Source organism: Syngnathus leptorhynchus, chromosome 14 (assembly GCF_054491065.1).
Source record: "Syngnathus leptorhynchus isolate UIUO chromosome 14, UIUO_Slep, whole genome shotgun sequence".
In the NCBI taxonomy this organism is placed as follows: domain Eukaryota; kingdom Metazoa; phylum Chordata; class Actinopteri; order Syngnathiformes; family Syngnathidae; genus Syngnathus; species Syngnathus leptorhynchus.
Genome location: NC_141208.1, coordinates 9,687,837 through 9,705,033, shown reverse-complemented (window position 1 = coordinate 9,705,033; position 17,197 = coordinate 9,687,837). Strand labels below are relative to the sequence as shown.

Below are 17,197 nucleotides of genomic sequence, written 5' to 3'. Positions count from 1 at the left end.
TTAATTTACACTCAACAGGGCAGAGAAAAAGAAATATGGAATAAAAGAACTATAGGTTGACTAGAACAGTAACGTGGTTTCTGGTAATGATTCAGAGCACGAGTCTGTAAGGCATTGGAAAAGCTTTTATTTGACAAAGGAGGTACCAAAACAGTTTGCGAAATGTTCTCAAGAGCGATTCTTGTAAGAATCTGTTTTCTACATGGCTGCTGAGATTAGAGAAAATGGACAATAAGGCATCAGTATGCATGGGGGGGGGGTAGTTTGGGCCATCTAGTTTGTCGTCTGACAACTGTGGGAAGTGCACAGTTTCTCCAGATCTGTAGGGGGGAGGGGGGAGGAGTAAGTTTACAAACACTTTGACAGAGGTTTAAAAAAAAAAATAATAATAAAAATAGTCCAAACCTGGAGTGGAGTCACTGCACTGCCTCAGTGAGGTCATGGCGTCCACGTAATCTGTTCCCAAGAAGCTCTTAAAATTGCTTCCGCTTGGCACCTCCTGCAGACACTTGGTGGAGTCTTTGAAAAGCAGGTTCTTATCAGGAGCGGACTCAAACAGTTGAAAACTGCTATCTCTGCCGTCTCTGCCGAACCGGGCCTAGAAATGAAAGAAGTCGTGTAAAAATGACCAGCTCTGCCATCCTCAACTTCCGGGAACAATCTCAAGGGTGTTGAGCGTGTCCTACCTGCTGCTCTTTCAGAATAGTGACAACGTTATTGTGCGTCTCGGGACGGGTCACCACAGCGTGCGCTGGGGTTATGGCCAGGTGGCAAGACTCAAAGTCAGTGATGGGCACAGGACCCTTGGTGGGGCAAATCAGCTCGTAGTCACTGCTCAAGACACCTTTGGCCCACTCTGCACCTTTTCCTGCAATGGAGCACAACTATGAGGCCACGGGTGGGTAGCGGTGATTGGTTGGTGGGGAGGCTTGAGCATGGCATTACCGTCACTGTTTTCCGCAACGATCGTGTGTTTGATGAAGGCCACGTCGCCGGCACCCTCAACGAGACATCTGGAAAGAGGAAAAGATAGCGAGATCGAGCCTCCGTCCTCTAAAGCAGCCGTTGAGGACGAGGGCGACAGAAAGGAGACGAGAAGCGACTCATACCTAAAGGCCCCGGCGTAGCCGTAGTACTGCTCTTCTGAACTGGCTTCACATTTTGACTTGTCATCCACGGCTTTGCCGCTGCCTTTGCACTGAGCGCAGAACGTCGAGCCGGCCGGAGATCCCGGGGCGCAGCCGCTGCTGAAGAACTTGCCTGACGAGACGGGACAGAGACAGCCGCCCGTTTATAGCCTACACTCGTTGGTATACGTGTTGAGCGGCGGCGGCGACAACAAATTCCATGTATTGTCACATTTTGCATGCGTGTACTTACTGAAGTCGCAGTCGCCAGTCTGTTTGTGGATTTTACCCATGGGAATGTTCCAACCGGCGGTTCTGCCAAAGCCTGTGTGGCAAGACTTCTTCCCTCTCAGGTTAGCCCAGGTCACCCCAGAGCCCTTCTTCACCACAGCGACCGCGTAATAGGAGGAGGCTGAGGCTAGACACACGCACGCACGCACAGTTTATCAAAACATGTGTAAGTTGCTTCATGTGCCCGTAAGTGGCACCTCAGCAAGTATAGTGGCAAAATGGAAGATAAATTATTTTACCTCCAGCCTGGCTGCACTTGGCTGTGAAAAAAAAAGAAAAGATGACTTGCTACAGATTTTGTGAGGAAAAAAAAAAAAAAAAGAATTGAATCTTAATTTACCTTCATCGTACTGCTCCACCATGGCTGGAACCAGACCACACTGGCCAGCAGTGTACACCTCTCCTCCATCCACCGCCATCGCGTCGGCATCCTTGCGCTAAAATAAAAAAATATATAAATGGTTGACTTCCTGGCCAATTTCAAACGTGGTCTGTCAAACTTTGCACACATTACAAAAGACACGCAAGTGAGTCGCAACTGAGAATTTCTAAACTGATCAAACTTTGACTGTGCTATTGATGAGAGAAATATTTAGCCTTTCCCACATTTGCTCATTTAGGACATTGATTCTTAAATGCACACACAAACAGGCATCCACTGGTGTTTCAACTTGTCATTTTACCATGATCTTCTTCATGCACTCTTCCACAGAAGGGGCTGTCTGGCATAAAATTTTGTCTTCGCCATCCACCATGCTGTTGCTAGCCCAGCTGTCGCATTTGCTAGTCTCTTTCTGGCCCACGGCACACCAGGTGATGGCGTCTGATCCGGCTGCATTCACCTCTGAAAGGAAGCCGCCACCGCAAGCAAAGTCGTTTCAAAGAGTTCAGACGATTGTTTGACGATTGTCGTTACCTTTGTTCAGGGAGCGCACGATACTCAAGTAGCTGGCACCAAGATATAAGAAGGAGTTTGTGTTGGCAGGCAACCTGACCAGCTTTTCAGTGGAGTCTTTGAACATCAGATTCTTGGCGGGTGCGTACGCTTCAGAGGAGAACAAGTCAAAGCCCTGTTTCAAAATAAAACAGAATCAAGCAAAAGTCAAGCTTTTGCTTCGATCTTCACAGTTTGTAACCAGACCTCAGTGGCCGGGCCCGGGCCTGGGCCTTTTGAATTAAACTACAACCGCCGTCAAAAACATCAAGTGTTGGTCCTACCTGCACTGCGGTGAGGCTTTTCCAGATCAATTCTGCCAGCTCCGGGTCTTGGCGAGTGACCACGGCGTGAGCGGGTACCCGGGCCAGGTGGCAGTTTTTGTAGTTGTCAATGGGTGCCCTGGTGTTGTCCATGCACAACAGCTCGTAGTCAGCCTTCATGTTGTCTGTAATCGGAGGGAGGTCACATTGTAATTTAACAATTATCAGACATCCACTTCAACACATTCAGAGCACATTGTAATTTAGCAATTATTCGACAGTCCACTTCAACACATTCAGAGCAATCTTGGTCTTAACACAGCTATTTAAAAAAAAAAAAAAAATGTACAAGATTATGCTAGATAAGTCTTCGCTCACAGCTTTAACAACATTAAAGGACCTCACCTGGTACAGTAAGATGCTTGACAAACGCCACATCTCCGGCATTTTCAACCAGGCACCTAGTAAAAGATTTCAATGACTAAACAAACTGAGTTGGAAAGGCGGATGCAACAAAACAGACTTAGCCTCGAATAAGCATTGGGAACAATGTACATACTTACTGGAATGCGCCACCATAGTCATAATAAGGTTCGTTGTGAGACCGCGAGCAGTCTCCCTTGCAGCCTTTGCAGAGTGGGCTGTTCTCCATTGCACCAGGGGCACAGCTTTTTGAAAAGAATTTGCTCACCGCTGTGTTGAGAGAAAAGAAAAAAAAATCAGAGATTCAAAATAGCTGGTGTTCAAAAAAAACAACATCACTCACCAGATTCAAGAGTCTCGTCCTCAATGCCGCCCCACTTCAGCACGTCCAACTTAATGAGCGTTCCGATGGGGATGTTCCAGCCGGCAGATTTTCCCAAGCCAGTGTGGCAGGACCTCTTCCCTTGCAGATCTCGGATGTTGAACCCGGAGCCCTTCTTGACCACGGCGACAGCGTAGTAGCAACTATCTGATGCTGAGCAATGAAATGATTTCTCGTTTGAAAACTAAAGGCCATTTTATTGGGCAACATTTCATGTTTTATATTGTTTGGTGTTGACTTACTGGCACCGTAATCCTCAGCGATTATGGGATGGAGTTTGTAGTTCTCCAGTCCAGCAGTGTAGATGTCTCCTCCATCCAATGTGATTGCGTCTGCTGTACCATCCTGATGACAAAAATGCAGGATTCATACCTAGAACTTTTTCATGGCGGGGCAGCTATTTGAAACCCTCACGTACCATGCTGTTTAAGACAAAAAAAAAATAATAATAATAATGCTAGCTCACATGAATGGCAGTGATGCATCCCAGAGAGTCTGATTTCTTGACGCAGGTGAAGACTGGCGCCTTGACGGCCAGCTCCGTACACTTCTGGTACTCCTTGTCCGACTTTACGCACCACCTCACGTGCTCGGTGGGGGCCGAGAGCGCAACAGCTACTGCAGAAAAGGGACATTACAACAAGGCAAAGTAGTGCATGAAACATCTAGTAATAGCACAGTAGCTTCTAGTAAGGAAAACCCAATATAAGCCTTTGCACGTTGATGTCCTTGTACTGGCATATGTCCCATTGAATGGGAAAAAGAGCAGACCGGTACACGGATAAAGGCTATTGACTAAAAGTCCTATTCAAAACGTTGCCATTTACCCAAGTAGCCGAGCAGCAGCGCAGGGCGCAGAAGTGACGAGAGGAGATGGTTCATGGTGGAAGGTCTCCGGGTTAGCGGAATGAGCTGCAGTCAAAGCGTCCTTTTATAGCCAAACTCTTGACTTGAGGAGGGAGGGGGGAGAGAGAACGGATGGTTTGCTCAGGTTTCCCCACTGGCTGCGTTCGTGCGTGCGTGCGTGCGTGCGTGCGTGCGTGCTGGCCTTTGTGTGCTTTGCCTGACACAAACACACAGGCAAATGATAAGAACGAGCCTCCAAATGTGTTAACATCTTCAATCAACTAAAATGCTCCATCATGCCATTGGGACCGCTGTGGAAAAACGAGAAAACGTTTGGACAACAAAAGCCAAACATGACCTCACCACTTACTGCGTGACTTGTCCTGAGTGCCAGGACGTGGAGAGGAGCATCACTTAATTGCAGACCACTTCTTTTCTAGCTTGGCCCACTTTATTGCAGGTGGAAAATGGAGGGAAGGGCGCTCCTAGTGGTGGCCAGAGGAAATAAAGGAGAACTGTCATGGCTGCACGCAAAATGAGTAAAGTTTTGATTTCCAACATTTCGACAGCCTTGACTATAAATGTCCTAAATTTTCACATAAGCGTCATGTATAGGTCATGAAATATATATATGTATATATATATATATATATATATATATATATATATATATATATATAGAGATAGATAGATAGATAGATAGATAGATAGATAGATAGATAGATAGATAGATAGATAGATAGATAGATAGATAGATAGATAGATAGATAGATAGATAGATAGATAGATAGATAGATAGATAGATAGATAGATAGATAGATAGATAGATAGATAGATAGATAGATAGATAGATAGATAGATAGATAGATAGATAGATAGATAGATAGATAGTCATCTGACGTATGACATCAACTCATTATGTCAGGAGTGAAATGAGGGCTAAGGCCAAAACGAAAAGTTGCATTGTGCAGATAATGTTCGTCATAAACAGAACTTTGTATTATTCCACTGCAGCATGCTCAACTCATGAAAAGCCATGTTGCATGTGACCGTGTTTACCGTGTCAACATCACCCGAGAAAAGAACTGAAAGGTTCACAAGGCCCCTTTGGTAAATTGAACGAGCACACTTCCCCACTTTGTTCTCCATGAACAAATATTGGACAATCAAGCCAGATACGTTTCACAATTCAACCTCACATTAGGTGTTTCAACACCGGAATGTTTGCGCCACCATTCCAATAAAAAGCTTAACCTGCGACAAAATGCCACTTAAGATGTTGACTTTGTTTTTAGCGTGTTTATAATGATCCACAGTTTGAAGAGGTCAAGTCAGAATGTTGAAGAAAGATCATTTTTACTTCTTCTGTTTAAGAGAGACTAATGGCAAACTCATACAAAGTAAAACAAAAAACAAAAAAAACACTCACTTGTTGAAGCAAGGCCGATTTATCGAATTGCAGGAAATGATTAATCTCAGCGAATAACCTGTTGGGAAAACATTCAGGCCTGACAATTATAAATAATGGCAAACAGATCACACACATGAGGATAATTTGATGAAATAGCCTTTTTATCATATGCCACTTAGATTATCCTGAGCGATTATCCTATGGTGTGAGGTGTGCTAGAGTGATTTGGCCTTCCTTCCGAGAAAACTTAGAGAAAACACAATGTCTCTAAGAAATCATGAGCGATTATAGCGCGGTGTGCGTCAATAGTGATTTTCCACGATGATCTGCTCGGAAAATAATTGGGTCGACAACAAGCGGGGATAAAGATGTATTGGGCCAGATTGAATCATTCTGCTGAGTCAGCAAAGGCCTAATGATCAGATATTTGTAAAAGGATTACCTTGAGTAATTGTCTTGTGGTGTGGTGTGTGTGTGTGTGTGTGTGTGTGTACGTGTGGCTGGAAAAAAAAAAAAACAAGCAGATGTTATCACAAGTAAGATACACATAGCGACTTTCAACATCACTGTAAAAAGCATAAGCCGGATAAGCTAATAGTTAGCTTAGCTTAGTCCTTTTGTAGTGGCCTGTCACCTTTAAAATGTTTCACCAATTTATTTTATTTACTAATCCCCAGGACAGCTACGGAATGTGCTCAGACCAGACAGAAAATGTCCGTCCTTGCGCAACTGTGGACTCTTGTGTAAAAGGTGGCTCTTGTAAACCTTCTAAACATTAACTTCCATTGACATCATTCAGAGAATCAGCCGAAAGGTCAAAGGTGGACCCCAAAATGGGGTTAACACTCACTTATGCAATGGCACACCCACTGAATGGGGTCTGAGGTTCCCGCCTTATTGATCCATCTCTTGTCTAATTTGTTGAAAGCGGGACATTTGCTCAATAACATATTGTAAATGCAAACCTAATGCTGCATAATGGATGTTTGACTAAAAACAAAACAAATGAGACAATGTGGTTGCATAAGTGTGCACACCTTCTTAACTGGGGATGTGGCTGTGTTTGAAATGACCCAATTCCTTGCAACTCGAAATAAATGGGAGTCAGTACACCCTGCCTCCACTCAAAATGCCTGATTGACGTTCAGTTGTTCCAAAAAGGCTTTTTCTGACTCCCCCCCCATCTTAAGTATCTATCAAGACAGACAAAAATATCAAGAGAAACAGAAAAATCTAACATTTTAAAGTGTGTCGCCTTTTTCAATGCACTGTGTGTGCTTTCAACATTATATCCAAAGGGATGCAATAAGTATGAAGTGATTAAAACAATCAAGCCTAATTAGTTGTTTCAGAATTCCAAATCTGTTTAACTGCATGTTGCATTTGGATGGCGTTTGGAGATTTTATTATCAATGGTGCTGGTTGGCCTCCAGCAACTTTTGTTCACAAAAAGCCCTTATGAACGGTCATTTGTGCACAGTGAGGGGTCAAGTCCTCTATTTGGACAGCTGAAAGTCCCTTTCTTCCTATTTTTTTTTTTTTTTTTTTTTTTTAGCAGCATGTTCCAAAAAGGATGACAACCCGTTTGTTGTTGGAACACGTAAATAGGGAAGTAGTGATCTAAGGCAACACTTTGAACACACTGAACGACTTGTAGAGTTTGCAGATCCGTAGAGACGTGTGATGCTGGGGTAAGCTGTGAGGTTCTCACGGAGCTTTTAATGATGATTCCATCCATCATTTGTGGCCCATTTGCTTCTTTTTGCGTATTTATTTTAATCATGAAATATTTTTTCCTGTGCCCAAATGCACCAGTAGAATACGCCTCTATAAAAAGAAAAAGGTGACATATTTTGCATGTGGAATTTTTCTTCCGAGTTAGTGAACAAGACACCAAACAAATGAGCTTTCTTTTTTGTTGGTTATATTTTATCATGGGTGTATTTTCTTGGCAACATATAAAAAGAAGTAAAGAAAGAGAGGAAACAATGTCTAACGGCATGATCTCAGTGTATGTGTGTGTGTGTCTCTAAGCCATCTCTGTACAGCAAAAGTCCAAGCGACTGATGAGACGCACACTGGCCTTCAGTCGTTCCGTATCAAAAGTTGGGCTTTACACAAAAAAAGTGACACATCGTCCATAAGTCTGTAATTGAGCGATACAAACGAGAGTATAAAGCTGATTGATGCACTCTTCTTTCAAAATTCCACGATTGTGTCTGAATGAACGAATGCAGAGGAGAGAACTCGGAACGGCAAAAAACTAGAAGAGCAACTCGGGAGTCTTCTCTGCTGAAGCCTGATATGTAAGAATAGGATGGGGCCGTGATCTTTACTATGGTCATTCTATTCCGATGGGCCTGGAATCCAGAGGAAAATAAAGACCTGAATCCTATTAGGAACTCAAAGAGTTGTCGGCATCCGGTACTGGCCAAAGGAGCCGGCCGGTATCACGAGAAGGGAAAGGAGAGCCTCCTAAACCAGCATGAGCCTCCACCAACCCGGCCGGCCCCAGACCCTCTTAGTGTCCATGATGGTCGGTTGAGTCCGCTACAGGCTAGTTCCTCTCCTGCACAAACACAGTTTCCTGCGGACAAAGCCCCGCCTCCTGCAGCGTGATGTCATAGTCCAAGTGGGCGAGCTTCCGCCGCGGGAAGTTGGTTACGAGTTCGAAACATTCGTTGGGGTAACCTTTGGACTGCACGTGTCTCACCAGCGCCTTCAAGTCACATAGCGTTATGTTAGAAACAATATCACGAACAGAAATACAAGAGCATAAATAACATGGGATGCTCAACGAGGGGCGTTTGAGTTGTTTTTCCACATTTTACATTACAGCCAACTAGCCAAATAAAGTTCCAACACACTGACTGGCCCTTTGATTCTTTCAGAGATTTTGGTTTCATGTTATTTCAATGAGGAGGAGGGCAATGCTTACCAGAAGTTTTGCTTGAGAAGACAACGATATTTGCTCTCTTTGTCCATCTGGGTAACGAAGCATCAATCTGGCCTTGGGACCTGTGTAAGAAATATTTTGGTCATTTAACACTGTCAACATTAAAGATTAGAATTTCAGGCATTTGAATTATATTATCATTGTCTTGTAATTTATTATGTGTTCAAAAAGAAAGGCAAAAATCGGTATTGGTCAATCAATGAATCGGTCGGGCCAGAGTACTCATGTTTCAAGGAATCGTACCATTGTCTTCAGGACAGTCGTCTTCAGGGCTTTTGGACGGCCCCACACCGTCAGCAAGCGCCGCACACGAGTTCCCCACTGCGTCCGGGTGGCTCTGACGAGGCCCGGCGAGCGACGGCTCCAGGTGGTTCTTTTTGCTCTCCTCCTTTTTATGACTGTGGTTGTTCTCTTTAAACGGAGATTTCCGATGACAGGAAGACGTATTATCGGGATGCAGGCGATGCTGGGCAGGTCCGGCCGTGGGGATGGCGGGTGTGGGATGTTTGCTGCCGGAACTTTTCTCTTTCGGGGGTTCCGGCATTTCACCGTCCGAACCGTCGACCGAAATGAGTCCCTCGCTGTCGGAGAAGGGCTCGGCCTCTGAGTCGTCCTCTGACCTGGGAGAGTCGGGGACGTCAAGAACATTGGAGGACTCGTAGTGCGTTTCCTGTAGAGAGGCCCGGATGGCGGCCTCCAGCTGGCTGTCTTCGCTGGCATCGATCAGGCTCTCCTAGAACAGAAAACAAGAGTGCAGCTGCTAAAAACAATCAAGGATGAACAAAAGCAAAAGGGAAAGGAGGAGGAGGGGTGGGGGTGCTCAATAGGGTTTGATGGGAGAAATGAGAGACCCACAGAGCGAGCTCGTTTGGCGGGCGGTGCCGGGCAGGACGGCCCGTCCAGCTGCCCGTGTTGTGCCAGAAAGCCGGTGGCCTGCTCCAGGAAGGACGCCACATCCAGCTGGTTCCACTCCACCATTTTTTGACCTAAGTGGCCAAACAGAACGGCATGGTTCACAACAGTATTGGATCCCATCCCACTATGCGAGATGTGACGGCGGGTCTCGGCTTGAAACAAAACGGCAAAACACATACCCGTGCGGGGATCCAAGATGGAAATATACGGAAACTTGTTGAGTTTATAAAACTGGATGTATCGTTGGCCCTCTTCACTGTCGTGATATACCTGCGACAAGCATTGAGACGAAGACTATTGTTAGTTTGCTCTGTGTTAGGATCTTGGTTGTCAGTAACTCAACGTAATCACAAGCTCTTTTGTTCTGCCGGCCGGCCGTACAAGCGCCGAGCAAACATCGGGGCTCGACGTGAAGCCGCGTGCATACCTGCCAGAATATAAAGTGCTCTCGAATGATGGTCTTGACGGCGTCGTTACTCCACACGTCTCTGTTCAGGCACTGGCAAGCAAAATCTTGAACGTTCTGAATGTTGATCATCAACCACTTGTTCTCCAACTGGCCACAGTCTTTTGCCTGCCGGGGACCGTAAAGACACGACAGCCAATCCGATTGAGACAACTTGCGATGTGATTTGAGTGACGGCTTTTTGCTAAATTGAATGTGAAGACATCAAATTCAAGGCCTGTAAGTTTGCCACTATTCTGTTTGCAGCACGCCCACCGCCCGCCCGCATCCCTCTGAGAAAAGGTCAACAAAGAGAACGGAGGTGTGTGCAATGTAGGTTTGTATGCGACTCCTTACCGTCTCAAAGCTGCCTTTGTGCATCAGCTCAATAGGAGGACGGAAAAGGTCTGCCAGGGTGCTCAGTTTCTTGTCTACTGTGCCGCCGTTACGCAACTCCTGTTCCTGGCGGACTGCAAAGAGATGGAGAACAAGTGAGAGGATGAAAAGAGAAGTCACTTGGGGGTTAAACAAGATGTGCATGCGAGGAGCTATACGTAGTATCATTGTCCACTTGGGGTCACCTTTCCCATGTTACGTACTCTCATATTGGCGACTTTGAGTCTGTGTGACTTTAAAGGGCGGGACCTGGCCTGGTGAATGACATGGGCGCCAGCAAATAAGAGTGTAGACTTATGAGGTCAGGTTAGCAGCTAGCTGTTAGCTGGCTAAACGTTCCGATCTTTTATCAAATTATTTACGTTATTCGATCAATCGTTTCGGGCCTCAAGATGACTCACTTGTTTCTGTTTGGAAGTCTCGAAAGCCGTCGAATATGGATCGGGCCGGTCTCCTTCTCTTTGGCACTGAAGGTTCACAAGACACTCCAAAATTTACAATTTGCTTGCAAGGATGATGTGATGAAAATGTATTGGAATACCTCCAAAAAGTGGCTCTGGCTCCACAAGTATGTCCTGCTTCTGGGGAATGGGCGCTCGTACTTCACTAAGACCACGCGAGAAAAGAAAAAAAGCATCCCATCACATGGATCATTATTTATAAGAGAAAAATAAAGTTTGAGATGAAATGGAGCACTTACTCGGTAGGTGGAACTCTGCTGCCGGATGATGCCGAACTGGAGCTTGTGCTGGGCTCCTCAGCCACCACGCCACCGTCCAGAAACATAGTCACTGCCATTTCCAAGTTGTTGTTGCATGCTTCCAACATATGCTTTCCTACACTCTCTGTAGCCCCTGGTGAAGTATTCAAGGAGGCACATTATGCATTTTCAAAAATTTAGATGAGCTCAAAGCTGTCTTAATAACACATGTATGACGTGCTTTGGTTAAAATGACTGGTGGAATCAACTCGTTTTGGAGGTGGATAGTGAACCAAGCTTTCTTGAACGCTACCGCACCAACACCACTGGCTAATTTAACCACACAATGAAAAGACGTAAACAGTGCATCATGAAAGTATGCATATTTATGCAGCTCCTTGTGGTGTTCTAGCCTTGGCCACCAGGGAGCAGCAAAATTCTTGCATACAGGAATGCATACCTGAACATATAACAAAGGGTTTTTGTTCTTGGATCAGGATAGGGGAGTTTTACACATGCATTGGAAAATGTGTTGTAAAAATTAAATATATTAAGTGGATGTATTTTTCACACGTGCATGCATTTTGTCCATAATTAAAATAGCATTTTTTTCATAAATCTTGTTGGGAACTGGCGGAGAGCAAAGCGTGGTCACATGTAACTCCCCCAACCCAGTAGCGCCGAGAAATTGTGGCCCCATTTAAGTAGCCCAACCCTGACTTCAGGTTAAAACGTGAAATTCATCACGTCGTGACATGATGCCGCGGGTAAAAATGCTGCAATAAGTTACCGAGCATTTATAATGTGTTACTATTGTCGTGGTTTTTAAACGTTTCCTACGCGGCAGTCGTTTCACACTTCCGCCACTTGCCGCGCATGCGCATTTTAGTCTCCCAACATGGACCCATCAAACATGTCTACGTGAAATAAAGTTTACACACTCTCTAGTCGATTTCTTCCCGTGCACAAGAGCAACCGTTAATGGGGTGTGCGGATCTTTAAGGTGCTTGTAGTAGAATAAACCGAGACGCGTGTGGTTTAAATACCAGTCACTTTTATTTTTAAAGGTGACTAATGGCGCACGAGATGACGATGAGGAAGGCAAATGTTTGACTTCCATTCTGCAATTACGCACAACAGGCGATGTCTAAAAGTGGCAGACCCCCCCCCCCCCCCCCCAGCTACGGGCTCCCCATTAGTTACTTGTAACTTGCTACTAAGCACTACGTAGGAGAGGTTGAATTGTTGTCGTAAAGGTTTAGGTTTTGCACCCATTGACGAGTGGAGAGTCTTTTATTGGAGTTGGCCAGTTAACACGGGCTGTGCTTCCCCCCCCCAACTGACTGACAGCGGAGGAGCACCAGCCACATTTTACGTTCCTTCTTGCAACAGTGCACGCATTTCTTTATCAGTCTCGACACCGGGAGCCGTTCCCGCACGCCCACCACACACCATCCGTCGAATTAGACTGGAAACCAAGTCTGCTTTTTACCTGTTATTGCTGTGAATTGTTGTATTAACCCGTTCAACACCAGGGCCGCGGTGTCTCCGTGCGCCGCCATCTTACCGCCACAAACAACAACATAAATGTCGCGCATGCGTAAACGAGTTTTTGCCTTTCAGCCTGGCGCGAGTGGTGGCGAGGTATTGTGGGAGTCGTAGTTATTTTACGCAAAAGTAATTAGACTACTTTTACAAAGGAGTAAAAATTATATTTCTTTTCCAATGTAGAGTTTAAAGATTAAAAACTTTTACTCAACACGTATAAAAACTTAATGTATTTTCCACCGCTGTCAAAAATCAAAAATGAAAAGCAAAACCTTATAAAGTAGTAATACTATACATTTATTGTTGTTTGCATAATACATTCCATTTCAAGTCCCAAAACCCTGTGGTGTAGATTATTTAAACAACAAATGGCATGTCAGATTAACTCTTTCAGTGACAATTTAAGATCACTTGATTTAAACCACTTAAATTCACTGGCAACACACACATTCTTTCAATCCATTACTTGACATTGTGAGACCATTAAAATCAAGCATAAAATAATGTCTTAAAATGTGTACAACTTTTAACCCCACAAAAAAAAATCTGTTGTTTTAGCCATGATGTCAAATGAACAAAGTAGGCTATATATGTATACATGGATCAAATCTCGTGCTGTCCAAGTCATTTCAAAGAGACCACCACACAAACAGCCCCTCAGCTTTTTTTAGTTGAGTGCAACTGTCAATAAATAATACAGAATGTGTCATAGCAGCATCTTTAAACTGATCATCCATTCTCAGAGCTGGAGGTAAAAACCTTTGTGAAGCACTCCAAACGAATCTGACAACAAAACAAGCAAAAAAAAGTTGTGATCTGTATTACACAAAAAAGTGAAAAATTATTTACCATCCCAGATAGACACAAATGTTACATTCTTGTAAGATTTATTTGACGAGAGGTGTCACTTAGTTGCAAAATGAAGGACGAGGCGAGCTTGGGGGACATTTGTCGCGTTTTGCTGTAAATTATGTCAATAACACACACAAACAAAATTTGCAAATACGTTTGAAATGATGCATCTTCAGATTTAAAAGTTTATTACGTAGTTAGGGAGTTATTTCAATAAGCTAACTGCGAGATCTTCAGGCAGCGCAAAAAGTAGATTTGTTGATTGTATTTATCGCCTTCCAAGTGTGTAGCTACTTTTGGGCTGGCGCTGGCTTGACTTACAACTTCAATTTACTCTCACATCAAATCATTGTTTCTGATTGAAATGAATTGTTTTCTTTGGTGAGCGATCCGATCCCTCTTTTAGCGCTTTCATAATCAGACAAATGTGTCAATTGGCCACATGATCGACAATAGCAAAGTGATGGATTAGATGCTACTAGACAGTTCATTCCCAGTGCCATAATGAATACGTTCCCATCCCATGGATGGACTTGTGAAGAAGCGCATACTTTGAAGCTTCACCGTCTATTCTGTATCTGGAGCGAGAATGATTCGGTGAGTGGCGAGTGGAGGTGCTGCTTGATGCTGGGGTGGACGGCGTGTACCATACTGCAGATTTAAAAGCGGATGAAGGTGGCGTCGATCTGGCGCACGCTGGGCAACGCCAGCATGATCTTCCGCCGGTACTGCGGGTCCTTCTGCAGCGGGTTTCTCTCCAGGTAGACCGTCTCCAGGGATTTGGCGTTCTTCAGCTCGTCCAGATCCGACCAATTGTCGATCTGGTTGTCGTTCATCTGAGGGCAGAGGCGGCGCTAATTTAGGACACTTTGCAAAATTATGTTTTGCGGGAGCCTTTTCAGAGTCCTACCCAGAACTCCTGCAGCTCCGTTAGATGGCCAATGTTCTCGATCTTCTTCACTCTGTTGGCTGCAATGTCCAGAGTCGTCAGCTTTTTCTGAAGAAAGAGAAAGTCGAGCTGGGTGAAAGCGGAAAACACTTTGCAGTGGTGGCTGTTGTCGTACATCCCCCCGAGCAGCAGAGTGCACAATGGAGAGCTTTTGGCGTTTGCTAGACTCACATTGTTTTCCAAGCCCTCGATGACCTCGATGCCATTGTGGCTGAGGTAGAGCTCTCGCAGGCTGACCAGGTTCTGCAAACCTTCCATTTTAGTAATCCGATTACTCTGAACGTAAAGGCAAAGAAGTTGGAATAAATTAGCTTTCGGCTGCTCGACCAAAACACGTCTCCCCTTGTAAGCCGTCCTGACATGCAAGACGCTCCGCTTCAGTTGGTGCTGCTTACCTGAATGCTTAACACAGTCAGGCTGTGTAAGCTGTCCATATTCTGCAGCTTGGTGATTTTATTGGTGCCGAGGAATAAGCTTTGCAAAGACGTGAGCGTATCCAGGTTCTCTATGACCTGCCCGCACAGAGGAAGGCCAATGACAATGCAGTTGATGGACACGTTGGCGAGCGTGACAGCAAACATACTCGAATGCGATTGGAGCCCAGCTCCAGCATTTCCAGGCAGGGGAAGTGACTCAGGTTAGCGATGGTGCCGATTTTGTTGTGAAGCAGGAAAAGTTTCTTCAGCCGAGTCAGCTGCTCCAAACCTTCCATCTTCCTCAGAACGTTGAAGGACACATCCAGCTGCCTACAGTTGGGGGAAACCCCCCCCCCCAAAATGAAATTTCAATTAACACTGTGCTCCTAGTCCAGATCGTCGTGCCATGGCCACCAGGGCCCAGGGGTTCACTGTTTACAATTAATATCCCAACTTACTCCAACTGAATGAGCTTGTTCAGGTTCTCCAACTTGCGGATTTGATTGTCATACAAATCGAGTTCTCGCAGTGAGCTCAAACTGTCGAGATTTTCAATTTTTTTAATCAGATTTTGCCGTAAGGAAAGGGTCTGTGAAGACAAAGAGTAGATTCACAATACTGCATTTTTTGTGTTTTTCTATTTGTATTCATATATTCATAGAATTTGGTGATAGATGTTTGTGTTCATTGAACACCAACCCTTGCTGAATGGATTATGGACTTACTTTTGCTTTCTGGAGCACTTCCAGTCCTTCAATTTTTCCGATACGGCAATGAACAAGGTCAACATCCTGTAAATGAATAAGTTATAAATAAGTCTAGCCATTTCATACTGAGGTGAAGGGGAAAATCCACAACGAGATTTCACAATATGAAGATCCCTAGTTCTGTGGGGGGAAAATGACAATATGGCCAAATGGACTCAAAATATGTTGCCTGATAGGGATAATATGTCAAACAACTTCCACTCACCTCCTCCTCTGGGTCTAGGATGATGGTGTCCATGTCGACGGGAGACTCTTCTTTATCTAGAGTGAAAGAAATCATTACATATGAGTGGGGGGGGGGGGGCATCCATTCCTGGACTACAGGACCAGAAACATCGCATGTGAGAGCTGCCGCTGATTGGATGACATACTCGTGGCGGGAGGTTGATTAGGGTCCATGTCGCCATTGATGCTCTTCCTCCTGGTCTCGTCGTCACCCGATTCCTCTGACTCTCCCCTCCGATCCACTACAAGTGACACAAAATAGAACCATAATGCTGTAAAATTTGTGTAATAATTCCTTAAACTAAACCGTCTATAACTATACTATAACTATTTCAATCCTGGTCAATTTTTACACCCAGATCGGTAAGCTTGATATGGTGAGGGAAAGGAGTTAAGAAGTACTGGGGTATTAGTAACATAACTAGTTCCAAAGAAAATAACTGTCATCCTTTAACTCAGTGGGAGGTACAATTGCACTTGGGGAGCAGGTAAAAAAAGAAAAAAAAAATGGGCCCTAGAATGGAACCTTGGGGCACTCGATGTAAAGGCGGATGAGGAAACAGACTCCAATCATTCATCCTTCCTTTCATACCATCCTTAAAACTGTCATCCCTTCCGTGTTCTGTTTTTTTTTTTTTTTTTGTATAGCATCCACTTTCACCTCCGACCATCCTTCGTTTCAAACCGTCCTTGTTGTAGTCCACCCTTCGACCATTCTTCCTACCCCGTTAACGTTTGTCTCAGGACACTGTAATCTTAAAACGAAAGCGGTGACATAACACAAAGGAAACACCCAGGCTGGTTATCGTTACCGATGGAATATAGCAACAATCTGTACCGATTGCTTAGTGTGGGTGTGCTCCCATCATTCCGTAGCAGCCTGTTTTTCCGCCCGCCGTTCGCGTCGTTAAATTGCCATAGATACTGCGCGTTGTGAGACAGTTTGAAGAAGAACGCTCGCTACACCATTACCTCCCCGGTATGCGCCAACTTGTCACGCCGGGATCGGATATGGATTATTGGGGACAACGTGGTCCAGGTTCGGCGTCAGCCAGCGAGCCTTGTTGTTAGCACGCTAGCTAGCAAACGTGGGCTGAACATCTGTTATACACACGAAAACGACACTTCGAATACACTTGTGAGGTTGAAGCGTCGCTCGTCGTCATAAATGACACTGACCTAGCTGCTTGTTGATACGGGGCGGCGGTGTTCCGACATTATTTACTCACCTTCCATTTCTTGGGGCTCTACAACAGACAGGGAAGCCATGTTTCCTGTAAACACTCCTGGCAACGGCTCAGCCAATCAGAAGGAATTTATGTACTGCGACGGCGCGCCGCAAGGTTGCGCC

General features: G+C 44.9%; 3 protein-coding genes across 9 annotated transcripts; all 3 read right to left on the bottom strand.

Annotated features, from left to right (window-relative positions):
* Positions 1-107: 107 nt before the first annotated feature.
* Positions 108-4,391, bottom strand: tfa (transferrin-a). The gene is made up of 17 exons (XM_085929334.1): positions 4,248-4,391; positions 3,887-4,038; positions 3,663-3,765; positions 3,382-3,573; positions 3,179-3,308; positions 3,021-3,076; positions 2,637-2,800; positions 2,335-2,488; positions 2,102-2,262; positions 1,759-1,855; positions 1,658-1,678; positions 1,381-1,545; positions 1,110-1,260; positions 946-1,013; positions 687-868; positions 406-598; positions 108-320 (listed from the first exon to the last, which is right to left on the bottom strand). Exons 1-17 carry the CDS (start codon positions 4,300-4,302, stop codon positions 274-276), a joined length of 2,091 nt encoding a protein of 696 aa, XP_085785460.1. The 5' UTR covers positions 4,303-4,391; the 3' UTR covers positions 108-273.
* A 1,509-nt stretch (positions 4,392-5,900) lies between these two features.
* Positions 5,901-12,735, bottom strand: ubxn7 (UBX domain protein 7). The gene is made up of 11 exons (XM_085929335.1): positions 12,582-12,735; positions 11,090-11,243; positions 10,931-10,995; positions 10,791-10,856; positions 10,351-10,463; positions 9,976-10,122; positions 9,728-9,818; positions 9,489-9,619; positions 8,877-9,366; positions 8,616-8,695; positions 5,901-8,396 (listed from the first exon to the last, which is right to left on the bottom strand). Exons 1-11 carry the CDS (start codon positions 12,685-12,687, stop codon positions 8,235-8,237), a joined length of 1,605 nt encoding a protein of 534 aa, XP_085785461.1. The 5' UTR covers positions 12,688-12,735; the 3' UTR covers positions 5,901-8,234.
* Positions 12,736-12,910: 175 nt separating this feature from the next.
* On the bottom strand, positions 12,911-17,171 carry ppp1r7 (protein phosphatase 1, regulatory (inhibitor) subunit 7). 7 transcript variants are annotated; one of them, XM_085930500.1, is made up of 11 exons: positions 16,685-16,793; positions 16,439-16,601; positions 15,993-16,088; positions 15,827-15,882; positions 15,580-15,645; positions 15,313-15,443; positions 15,022-15,184; positions 14,834-14,950; positions 14,610-14,714; positions 14,400-14,486; positions 12,911-14,325 (listed from the first exon to the last, which is right to left on the bottom strand). In XM_085930500.1, the coding sequence occupies exons 2-11, from the start codon at positions 16,515-16,517 to the stop codon at positions 14,149-14,151; spliced, it is 1,077 nt and encodes a 358-aa protein (XP_085786626.1). In that variant the 5' UTR covers positions 16,518-16,601; positions 16,685-16,793; the 3' UTR covers positions 12,911-14,148. The 7 variants fall into 7 exon arrangements, with proteins under 7 accessions (XP_085786626.1, XP_085786627.1, XP_085786628.1 ...); XM_085930501.1 differs by lacking the exon at positions 16,685-16,793 and having other exon boundaries at positions 12,911-13,420; positions 14,137-14,325; positions 16,439-16,652; XM_085930502.1 differs by lacking the exon at positions 16,685-16,793 and having other exon boundaries at positions 12,911-13,420; positions 14,142-14,325; positions 16,439-16,652.
* Between the last annotated feature and the right edge of the window lie 26 nt (positions 17,172-17,197).

Coding starts and splice junctions, on each gene's coding strand:
- tfa (XM_085929334.1), bottom strand. CDS start 4,302: ATGAACCATCTCCTCTCGTCACTTCTGCGCCCTGCGCTGCTGCTCGGC. Junction 3,574..3,662: donor CGCTGAGGATTACGGTGCCA/GTAAGTCAACAC, acceptor TTCATTGCTCAG/CATCAGATAGTTGCTACTAC. Junction 321..405: donor GTGCAGTGACTCCACTCCAG/GTTTGGACTATT, acceptor TCCCCCCTACAG/ATCTGGAGAAACTGTGCACT.
- ubxn7 (XM_085929335.1), bottom strand. CDS start 12,687: ATGCGCGACATTTATGTTGTTGTTTGTGGCGGTAAGATGGCGGCGCAC. Junction 11,244..12,581: donor ACAATTCACAGCAATAACAG/GTAAAAAGCAGA, acceptor ATACTTCACCAG/GGGCTACAGAGAGTGTAGGA. Junction 10,996..11,089: donor AGCAGAGTTCCACCTACCGA/GTAAGTGCTCCA, acceptor GCGTGGTCTTAG/TGAAGTACGAGCGCCCATTC.
- ppp1r7 (XM_085930500.1), bottom strand. CDS start 16,517: ATGGTCGGAGGTGAAAGTGGATGCTATACAAAAAAAAAAAAAAAAACA. Junction 15,185..15,312: donor AACAAGCTCATTCAGTTGGA/GTAAGTTGGGAT, acceptor CCCCAACTGTAG/GCAGCTGGATGTGTCCTTCA. Junction 14,487..14,609: donor TCGAGGGCTTGGAAAACAAT/GTGAGTCTAGCA, acceptor CTCTTTCTTCAG/AAAAAGCTGACGACTCTGGA.